This window comes from Polyodon spathula, chromosome 8 (assembly GCF_017654505.1).
Source record: "Polyodon spathula isolate WHYD16114869_AA chromosome 8, ASM1765450v1, whole genome shotgun sequence".
Lineage (NCBI taxonomy): Eukaryota > Metazoa > Chordata > Actinopteri > Acipenseriformes > Polyodontidae > Polyodon > Polyodon spathula.
The window spans coordinates 38,784,893-38,796,982 of record NC_054541.1 but is presented as its reverse complement, the minus strand read 5'-3'; the positions used below and the strand labels follow the sequence as shown (position 1 = coordinate 38,796,982).

The window sequence follows — 12,090 nt, the reverse complement described above, 5'->3', positions numbered from 1 at the left end:
AAACACATTGAAAATCCTGGTGTATACTTTCTTGGGACAGAGGTATTAAGTTCCACCACTGTTAGATAATTAAAACAGACCCAAAGTTCGTTCTTTGTACTGAAAGTTAATGGGTCTCTTTAAACCCAGTAACCGCCTCAATATTTGTTTTCCAAAGCTTTGAGTATCAATTCTGCTATATGATACTTTTTCTTGCGGTTTTACAGTCAAAAGCTCAAGAGCTTTATAATATCATATCATGTTGCAAATAAGTGTGCACTCCAAAACAAACCATGTCAGGGTGCACATTAGATTAATTATGTTTGTGCATATGGTACTTACAATGTGAGTATGTGGTGGCTGTACCACTAACACTGAATCTGTTCAGATGTAGTCTATGACTGGTTACATTCTTTTGTGGCTGAAACATGATGATGTGCACCTTTGGGGCAAACATGCAGCCCAGGACGACAAACCCACTCAGGCTGACAGAGATGCACATGGTAGTGGTCTGGACCTAGAAAGATAAAATAAAGCGCATATTAAAATCCTTGAATATAAAACATATATATTGCACAGAAACACCAACTGCACAGATTTACATAATCTTTAGCTCTGGCCCTTTTCCCTACATGATAAGAACAGGATCAGGTACATTGAAATTCAACAGACCCCGTAGAATTCAACAAAGCTTGCTGATCCCTTAAGAGAAATTCAGGGTTCTTACAGAAGGAGGCAGGATCATACTTTAAAAAGTCTCTTGGTTTTATAATCTACTTAAGTTTTGTGTAGAAAAAAACTGGATAGCACAGCTGGAAATTGAATTAATTAAAACTGACAAATGCCCATCCTCTATGTTTTGAAAAGGCTAGCCTAGTGTAATTCTTGCAAGGCTCTATTTTATCTTGAACTTGGGAAAACTGTAATTGTATGTAATTCAGTTAAATATGAGTTTTAAACAAAACAAAACAAACACTGGCTATGTTTACACTGACTTTAGGCACCAAGAATGGATTTTTCTAGATTTCTTGACATCATCATATCATCATTGAACTATACTTTTCTAGTTTTTGTTGATGAGATTTGCCAACGTGGAACACTGGCAGGGGTTAGGTCAGTGAAATTTGGTTTGAATACATTGTTCCATGGGTCATAATGCATACAATTTCAGGGACAAATGGAAGAATCCTCATCTTACTGAGACAGAAATACACTTCCTTATCTCCCACAATCCCACTGCAAATCTTTTGTTTAAAAATGCTTATAGTACAACTTCAGAACATATAACCCAAGAGCCAATAAAACAAACAGGAATTTTACAACAGGCTTCCCAGAGTAGCCTCAAACTATTTAATCTGTATATAGATTTATTTATAAATAAAAATTACAAATATGTTATGTAGTTGAGATATGCACACCACCAGACTGATATTAAGCACTGAAATCTCAACAGTGAGTGAACTCTCCATGTAGTTCAATCAGTAATGCCTTTGCTTGTGATTTTTAAGATTGCAGCATTGAATTTCACTAATGGAAAGTATTTTAATACAAACGTACTCTCTTAATAGGGTCGTCATAAGAGGCTTCGGAGGCTAAGCCTACGTGTAATTTCGTAAAAGTAAAAAACAATATTTTACTTTAACAGTAATCGCAGAGCAATAACCATACTGATCTGTGATAGTCATGTATTGTGGGTAGGTTTCCTTTAGCCTCTGTTTCATATATTTTAGACCCTTAAGTCATGTTTTCCAAGGTCTAGTGTATTGCTATTGGCTAACATGACAGAATCCCACCCATTTTGAGTTTTCTGTAGCCTCAAAATGGGTGGGATTTTGTGTGTATTCCACCTTCAATCACCCTCTGTTTTATTGCATTTCTTTTGGCTACATTATATAAGTTTGTGGCTAAACTCCACCACCCATAATAAGACTTAAGCTGAACGTATCCATTTTGCTGGACAGAAAGACAGATGGGTGTTTTTTTCTACAAATTACATCACTCAATTCATCAATCTTTCAGGTAAGCCCACACATTTTTTTGTTATATTCAGTTGGTTGCCTTATATGCTGCATATACTATATTACTGTATTAAACTTTTTACTAAATTAAGACGTACCTTTCGAAATATGCAATGTTTTATTGCGCATAATAAAAACAGGTGTGCAATCTTTGAAAAAAAAATTGTTATCTAAGACAAAATGCTTGAAAAATCTACTTGGCCTTTTTAAAAATCTACTTGCCCACTACCCGTCCTGCAAAACACACAATTTTTTATTTAACAGTCAAAGCAATCAATCCATTATTGATTAACAGTGGTGGATCTAGCCTTGTAGCTTGAATGGTTCACTAAATTCTTCAAGATACACAAAAGATTTCCTGTGACCCCACCTCACCTCAACAAATGTATAACATACTTTAAGGAAATGTTCATTTTATTGCAATTTAGAACACATTGGCTAGTACATTTAAGTAACATAATAAGAGTACAACTATAATAAGCAACACCTGGAAGTTATTCAAATATAAAAATAGCTTCTGCCTGTTTTTTTTTCCACTGAAATGTGTGTGCTTCGGTGCTAGACTTCCACAACTCAGCTTCAGAGCATCTTTCTAGCAACAGAATGAACATAGGACAAATAAAGAAACAAAAAGCACTTGTCCGACGGAAACGGCAAAACTCTGTATTTTTTTATACATTAATCTCACATATCACATCTTTTTCATTTACCATTTTTTAAGCTGTTCCCAACTTCTGGTGAGGTGGTAAATAAGTGCAACTGATTTTTGTATCCGAAAACATGTCAAAAAATATTTGTTCAAATATTCTGATATTTGTCCCCCATATATATATATATATATATATATATATATATATATATATATATATATATATATATATATATATATATATATATAATCAACATATTGTATTATTCTATCCTAACTATTTCAAGCAGCTAGTACTTTTACTATTTCCTGAATAAACAACATGATTCCAAGGTTATTTGTGCATTAACAAAAGGTACATTGTATTACACAATTAGAAAAGTGTCTTTGATCCCTAATCTTAGCTTGTACGTGTGGCCATAACATCCAGAATAAATGTTACAATTCCTGAAAAGGGTAGGTCAAAGTGAATGTATATATGCCTGTGTGCTGTCAATTAGAATGTAATATACTTACTTTATTTTACGTGATGACTATAAACATGTCTAATAATCTCACTACTTACCCTGTAATCACTAGAGGTCACATAAAAGATAGGAAGGAAAGCCAGCCAGATGATGCAGGTGGTGTACATTGTAAAGCCAATGAATTTGGCCTCATTAAAGTTTTCGGGACACTTCCTGGTCTTAAAGGCATACACAGTACACAGGATTACCAGCACTACGTCATATGTCAATGAAATTAACATACTCGAGTCTCTGACATTACATTTCAATATAACAGTCTCCCTCTTTTCAGGCAGAGTAAACCTTCTAGTGCCAGGAATTTCCAACATGAGCCATACAGATACCAACACAATCTGGACTGAGATCAGGCTCATGCAGATAAAGACTTGAGAACTAGGACTGATAAACTTGGGCCGCTGGGTCCCCTCCTTCACACCATTGAATATCCTGGCAATGCGATTTGTTTTTGTGAGAAGAGCTGAATAGCACACAGCAAAGGAGGTTCCAAGGCCTAGGCGGCGCAAGGTGCAGATCGCAGGAGAAGGCTTGGCGATGAAGAAGAAAGTCATGCAGTAGGACATAAAGACACCAAATAGTAAAATGTAGCAAAGTTCACGGCCTGAGGCTTTAACCAGTGGTGTGTTGTCATGTTTGATGAAGACTGCCAAAACCATAAAGGTGCAGATGAAGCCAACGCAGGCAATGCTGATGGGTCCAATGGCCCAGACATCCTCCCACATGATAGAGTCTTCAGGGAGATCATAGCAGCCTGTCAGATCTTCGGAGGGCCACTGGCCTGGGTTGCAGGCCATGCATGTGAACTCATCAGCTAAGTATTCATAAGCCTCACAGGGGATACAAATCCAACAGCAGTAGTCCCCTGCCTGCATGTTCTTCATCTCGTTTCTGGCACATGGCTCACTGCACTGGGAGGTGGGGACTGAGTATCTGGGCCAGTGGATCAGTTCATTTTCCAGGGACAGAGTCTCTGCCCAATGGCCAACCTTAACATAGGAGTATTTTCCAGAAGTTTTCTGGAAATTAAATATATTATAGCGGCCAATTCCATCTCCATAAGCATCAAACTTCACAATGTTGTCTGCATCAGGAGGCCAGTAAGGGGCTGTAAAAAAAATAAATAAATAAAGGTTAAATGAATATGCAATTTAGTTTTATATGAATGTATTCAAAACTCCATCAAAGTATAATCAAAACATTCTGTGCTAAATGTCCCTATAATACACACTTAATGACCCTCACACTTAATACCAACTGGCACCTTCCTTGTTGTGGACTCAAAGATAGAGCACAGACTGGATTGCCACAATGATCAAGTAAATGATAATACATGATATTCTTCCTTTTTTTAAGTGAAAGTAATATATCTCTGAAAAAAGTTTTATTCAGAGACGCACATTCAGTCTGTCTGACTTACAAACTCACACAACACATAATGAAGTTTAGCACCACTGTATTACAGACTGAGTCACATTGCTCCCTCCTCCTTCCCCCTTAGACAGTCATCACTGCCCTACTGGAGCCAGGAGCTGGTTCAATGCATTTTTTTTACATGTACTTCTTCTCTGACTAACGAGGACTCGTTTATACTCATACTTGGGCACACCCCTAATCAATACACCATTGAAGGCTGATACAAAATGAGTAGGTTATTTCTATGTAAGTGTAGTAGCAAAGTATACTGTAATATGTTTGTAGTCTACTAATACATAACCTACCTTTGAGCAAGAATAGCATCATCACTGTAATATAACCAGTGTTATATGTTGTATGAAATTTCAAATTAGTTTAAACTTGTTCTAATGTATTTAATTGCCTGAAGTTACTCAATCAGCCAGCAGGTATGAAAGTTAACCAGCTTCTCTTTTTGTTCCTGGGTTAAAATGTTAAATTCATTAAGTCACATTAACCTTAGCAGTCAACCAAGGGCTGAATTTTCAGACCTGATTGTTCTATAGGCAAGATGGTTATAATAACTGTCTCTCATAATATTTCACCTGGCAGTTTTATGAGATTTAACTATTTCTGATTTATATTCAGATTAACTTCATAAATGACAAGCAACCATCCTACCCCATGGCATTATTGTGGAGCTTTCTGTTTATAAGCTCCATAAATCATTGAGAAAATGTAGCAATTCTTTATTAGCACTAAAACACAAGGTGATTATATGCATTTCTAAACTGATTATCCAAGTGTGCAAGTGTCTGTTCAATCTTTTTTATTTTTTATTTTATATACGTAGCCAAGTGCGAGCGAGAAAGCAAAACCAGCAACAACACCACATTGGGAGAGATTTCAAAATGAAGGGGGATGTTTTAGGACTTGAGGCTGGGCTTATATTGCCAAACAGGGAGTTTACTTAGATATAAAATTGTCAAGAGTATCTGTTTCGTCATATGTTTATGTGTAGGTAACTTAAATGAGGGGGTGACCGAAATCCCAAATCAGTGCTAGTTTTTCATGATTTTTTTGACCTAACAGGCTCTTCTGTCTCTAATCTCTGGATAACAATACAGTATTTTAAAGTGTCTCAGTTGCATTGTCCATTTATGTCCATGTATGCAAACCACGGATCTGTTTGGCATCAGTGGGAGTAATTGCTGGCAGCGTACCTGATGCCATTATACTCAGGTTTAATTTTGTCAGAGAGCAGCAAATAATAAGGCAACTAGATAAAAAGGCAAAGTGATAGCTATGTAATGTCCTCAATTTTCTCCAACACATTAACAAATGAACACGATTTTCTTTCCCCTTGGGCAGCATCTGTTGTCATAATGATGAAAAATTAACAACATGTGTTTCCTGGTATGTTCATCAGCAGAGCTCTGTTAAATTGAGATGTATCAAATACATTAAGTAACTATACTGTGCACACAAAATAACATGAAAAAAAGTGTGTAAAATAATTTTAAAAAAGCCAGCTAATAGAAATTTACTTTATCTTGGTACTGATGCTCTCATACTATTCCAATGATTTAAATTATAAGCATGTCTTACCAAACTGTGTAGTAATGTGTTCTTAATTTTTTTTTTAAAGGTGTATCAATAAAAATAAATGAAATTTCAGGAGGGACCTAAATTCCATTTCCCTGTAGGGGCATATAAATGTACTCTTAAAATGATCAGCATAACACGGTAAGGTAGATAAACACCATCAGTTGAGGTAAAAAAAAAGGTCTGCAGAATGTTAGTGTGGCAGGTTTATTATCTCTGTAACTCACAGCATCATTAGTCATTGAGTATGCTTCCTGGGAACCTATAATACACATTTATGTTTTTGCTCAATTCCGATCATGTTCTTTTATGTCATTTCTTCTTATTATAGAATTGGAAAATCTTTCATATATTTTAAACATGTTTACTGTACATCTCTAATTATATATATATATATATATATATATATATATATATATATATATATATATATATATATATATATATATATATAGATATATGGGTGACGACACTGTCTCTAAAACAAAGAAACTATATCTGAGAATACTGAAAATTCCACACCAGTACAACATAAAATATAATTACAGTATTGACATATAACAATCAGAAGGACTAAACAGCACTAAAAAGGTAGAAAACAATTTAGAAATAGGACCAACATTAATATTAGCACAATGAACTTGTGGACATTTGCCAAATAGATAAATACTGCACAGTAATGTGAAACAGTACAAACAATTAGCCATGATAAAAACAAATACTTGATTGATCATAATCATATTTTGTTTTCCAAGCATTACAATTATGTGCAATTTGACATGACACCACTAGGTGGAAGACTTGTACCTAGAAGTACTGCATCATTTTGTAAATGAACCACAAAAACGAACTACAGAAAAATAACTAATGCCAGGTATATTTAGGTAATAATAATAATTTGTAAGAAATACAATTATATACACTCTCTGTAAATTCTGTAGAATTATTTGTGTGTGTGTGTGTGTGTGTGTGTGTGTGTGTGTGTGTGTGTGTGTGTGTGTGTGTGTGTGTGTGTGTGTTTGTGTCTTTTGCAGCAATTAAGAGATAACTTTAACACTAAAGCTAATGGCTTCTTTAAGGGTATTGGAATGCCAGAAGCTAATTTGGTTTTATAACAGCTCAAGTTAAAAATGGACTAGTAACAAATAAACATTCAGGTTTGTGTTATATAATCCTTGGTTCCCTGAGCTCAAACTGCAGGCTTTTGCATTGTATTCACTTAGTGTATCAATACTGTGTGTGTACACTAGTAATTATAGACCCATGATCTCACATACATATTTTAATTATCATCTCCGTTGTCTCCATATACAGTACACACTGTAAATCCTGCTCAGTTATACATAGGCATAATTACAGTTATACTGTTTCTTGATATAGTCAGGTTTCTACCCCTGGTGATACTACGGTTTTGTGACCGACAAGCAAGAAGCTGATCTAAATTTAAAACAAAATGGAAACAACAATGAAGGAAGAAATAATAATGATCAAACCCAGCATAACTGCGCATCAAGGCATTTTGCAACACAAACGTCAATGCCGAGTTCTGACAGCAGGGCAAGCACAAGCACAAAAAAGGCTGCAAGGCGAAATTACCATGTCAAATGTTGCCAGATTATTCAGCAAGCATATGTTAGTAGGAACAAATCATGGGCATGCATTGTTTATGTAATATGCTGAATTTCTCCCACTTGCACAAGCTCAAAACTTACTGTAGAGACTAGAGAGCAATCAGAAGTCATTCATTTTACATTGGGGTCAACAGTAAACCTTATTTTTTATTAACAGGCAACAGATAACTTCCCCTGGGAAGCTAGTTAAGGCCCTTTTGATTGTTATTTCCAAAATGTTAAACTAACATGCATTCATATCATATCACTGTCGTCAGCGTTAGCTGCGTTTCATTTTTGAGAGTGCTGCAATTGAAACATTGATAAGATAGTTCCAGGTGAGTGTGAAACATTGTCTAATGCAATTGTTATCATCACCATATTTTAAACAATAAACGTAGAAGTGAAACTCATCGTTCTTTTCTTTCCCGGTTTAAAACTTGTGAAATAAACATTTCTACACCGTGAATGTGGGAATGAGCAGTGTGTGTGTGTCTGTGTGTGTGTGTGTGTGTGTGTGTCTGTTTGTGTGTTTAATCAGCAGGTAGGCATGGTGCAGCAGAATATGAGGTGCTGTTTCAGACAAAATAATGTCAAATACCACAATTGGAGGGTCATTTTCAGAATGCAAGTAATCAGGGTCCGGAGCAATGGGTCACGGTTGGCGAGGGAGGGGTCAGGTTATGTTGCGCAAGGGTCATGTTTTGACCCATCGCACCTCAACATGATTCCTTGCTGGCCACAGTGTGACCCTTCACTCGCCGTATTTGACACGCTTTTGTCTGAAACGGTGCCTCACAGCAGAGCACCAGGAATAAAAGGGTCCTCATTACACAGATCTAGGCTGCTCTAACGGAGATGAACCAATGATCGTGTGTATATTCCAATGTTGGAGTTGAGTGAACTGCCTGAGGGACAGGGAATTAGTTTTGTAGATCCCACACAGTACAGCAGACAGGTTTCTAAGTAGGACCTCCATTTCTTAGTGAAGTAGCGTGAACCGTCATCACGGCACCTTTTCTTTGATAGTTTTGGTACAGTGTTCATTTTGCCTTTTTGTACGAATGGCTTTATGTCCCTGTGGCAAAGTGCCCACCCCTGTGTGTATTTTGTGTTGTGTGTTAATGTTGGTGTATAGTCATTGGTACATGGGATATAAACTGGTCTGTGTAACACGAGTGTTTAAAATGTATATTTGTATTTAGGCATGAGGATTGCACAGCACTTCATGTGCAAGTAAAAAAAGTAATAATATGTGAGCACGAAGAATTGCACTTTATTAATTCATGTGCAGTTGTACCGCGACTCCAACTGAGTGATTGATTAGCAGTCGAGTCTCGGTACAGATGCATAAAAGCAACATGTTTTCACATACTCAGGGTTGTGTGTTCGGTGAGTGGAGAACGGGATTGGAGACGGAGGTAATACGAATAATAATAATAGTAGTCATAGTTGTAGTAGTAAAATATCTGCTCACCGTGTTTTGTTTAGTCCGTTTTGTTTGTCTGCTTATTTTGGCGAATGTGTCGTGTCCTGTTTTTGTTTGTTGTAACCGTTTATTTTCTGTCTGTTTGTTCATTCATTAAATGCTGAGCGAGACCATTCGCTCAGCTCCACCAAACTCCATCTCTCTTGTTGTTTATTTCCTGGTTATTGTCTGACGTCACCCACTCCGGCTGTCTTTGCGACATGTGGTGTCAGAAGTCAGATTACCAGCGCCCCCTAGACGCAGACCAGAGCAGGAACTGCAATTTCTTGTTTAAAAAAAAAAACAAAACAAAAAACAACAACCAAAAAAAAAATGTCAGAAGATGCCATCAGGCTGAGGGACTGGATCCGGGACAATGCTGGACTGGAGGCACAGTCCATGCCCATAGCCATCCGGGTCCTGTGGCTGATGGACAGGGAGTGATGGGAGGCGTACGAGAAGGAACACACCCCAAACTCCCTGGAGGAAGGTGTGGAGTTTGTCCTCTGCTACCTGGGGGCTGCTATAAACAGAACAGCAGCCCAGGTAGCAGGGTCTGCAGAGTCCAGGCCGGGGGTCAGCGAGAGTCCAGCGCCCAGACAGGGGGACCACGAGAGTCCAGCGCCCAGACAAGGGGACCGCGGGGATCCAAAGCCCGATAGGGAGTTGTTCCCATCTCCACCAGCAGAGGGTGAGTGCTTGCTGGTATCACTTCCCCTACCATCACCACCTGGAGGAGAGGAGCAGGTGCTTCCTCTGCCTCCATCACCTTCCCCTGCAAATGAGGGAGAGCCACACCAGTCACCTGCAAGTGAGAGAGAGCCGCACCAGTCCCCTGTAATAAGGGTAGACTACACACCGCTCCCACCTCCGCCACCAGGAGACTACACGCCGATCCCACCTCCGCCACCAGGAGACTACATGCCACTCCCACCTCCGCTGCCAGGAGATTACACGCCTCCGCCACCTCCATTGGCAGGAGCAGAGTAGCAGGAGCTGCCTCTGCCTCCTCCACCACCAGGAGCAGAGCAGCAGGAGCTGCCACAGCCTCCGCCACCTCTACCGGCAGGAGCAGAGTAGCAGGAGCTGCCTCTGCCTCTGCCACCTCCACCGCCAGGAGCAGAGCAGCAGGAGCTGCCTCTGCCTCCTCCACCAGCAGAGGGTGAATGCCTGCTGGGTCCCCGTCCACCAGCAGAGGGTGAATGGACGGGGACTTGTGACAGTGTCGACCCAAGGGACTTTTTCAGCCTGAAAAAAGATACAAGGACCAGGGGTCACAAATGGAGTTTAGAAAAAGGGGCATTCAGAACAGAAAATAGGAGACACTTTTTTACACAGAGAATTGTGAGGGTCTGGAATCAACTCCCCAGTAATGTTGTTGAAGCTGACACCCTGGGATCCTTCAAGAAGCTGCTTGATGAGATTTTGGGATCAATAAGCTACTAACAACCAAACGAGCAAGATGGGCCGAATGGCCTCCTCTCGTTTGTAAACTTTCTTATGTTCTTATGTTCTTATGAATGCCTGCTGGGTCCCTGTCCACCAGCAGAGGGTGAATGCCTGCTGGCTCCCTGTCCACCAGCAGAGGGTGAATGCCTGCTTGGTCCCTGTCCACCACCATGAGGGTAAATGCCTGCTGGGTTCCCGTCCCAGCAGAGGATGAATACCTGCTGGTATCAGTTTCCCCACCAGTAGAGGATGATTGCTTGCTGGTATCACTTCCCCCACCATCACGAGGAGAGGAGCTGGAGCTGCCTCTGCCTCCATCACCATCAGGGGGAGAGGAGCAGGAGCTGTCTCTCCCTTCACCAGAACGACCAGGACTAGTTGCATAGGCTGCTGAGGGAAGCACAGGGAATAACCGCCCGGCCGCAGTGGCCGAGAAGAGGGCCAACGCCCGCACCCCAGCTTGTCCTGACTCCCTGCCTCGCTTCGCCCAAGGATGCCTGCCACGCTTCGCCCAAGGGTGCCTGCCTGGCATCGCCTGGGGTTGCCTGTTGCTCTGCATCGCCTGGGATTGCCTGTCGCTCCGCATCGCCTGGGGTTGCCAGCCGCTCCGCATTGCCTGGGGTCGCTGGAACTGCTTCGCCAGGGGTCGCAGTCTGCTCTGCTTGGCCGTAGGGGTCAGTGTGGCTGGAGTCTCCCCAGAGGGAGCTGCCGGCTATGAAAAAGGTGGGAGAGGTCAGGAAACTACCTTCTCCCACAGCAATTTCGCTGCCGGAGATCTTGGGGGAGGTCTGGAGACCACCAACCCCAGCAGCTTTTCTGCTGCTGGACTTGCCCTGGCTGAAGGAGTCAGTCTGGGAGCTGTCAGCACGTCTGCTGACAGCTGCACCATTGGCAGCATTTCCACTGCCAGTGGTACAGCGAGAGGAGAGATTTGCCCCACTGTCAGCACGTCTGCTGACAGCATGGCCAGTAGCAGCCTGGCTATTGGCAACATTGCCGCCCATCAACCTCTTAAAGTCCCTGTTCTTGGCCCAGGACTTTGAGCGAGACTTTGGGATTTTAAGGGGGGGTGGCCATTGAGGCCATGTGTACTTTGCACAAGGGAGGTACATGTAGCCAAGTGCCCGCACCCACTCCGGCCTTCTTTGTACAGTACTATTTTTTTAATAATATGTTTATGTCACATTGATGGTAAAGGGTATGCGCTTCCCTTTTCACAGACATTTCAGTGGGATATGTATTTATCTGTTTATCGTTACGTATCTGTTTGTTTGTTTGTTTATTTATTTATTTATTTATGTATGTATTTGTACTGTGTAACAGCTGGTTTTGAGAGGTAAAAAAAAAAAAAAAAAAACTCAGTTTTTACTACAGCAAATTGAATGCACAGCATTCG

The 12,090-nt window shown here is 40.4% G+C and overlaps 1 protein-coding gene across 1 annotated transcript in view; it reads right to left on the bottom strand.

Annotated features, from left to right (window-relative positions):
- The window catches only part of LOC121319913 (metabotropic glutamate receptor 3), a 42,114-nt gene that overhangs the window by 1,225 nt on the left and 28,799 nt on the right, over window positions 1-12,090 (bottom strand). The window contains exons 6-7 of the mRNA XM_041257870.1: window positions 3,212-4,275; window positions 322-496 (exon numbers count right to left, since the gene is read on the bottom strand). Of these exons, the coding sequence (XP_041113804.1) occupies window positions 322-496; window positions 3,212-4,275 (1,239 nt within the window). The remainder of the gene's footprint in view (window positions 1-321; window positions 497-3,211; window positions 4,276-12,090) is intronic.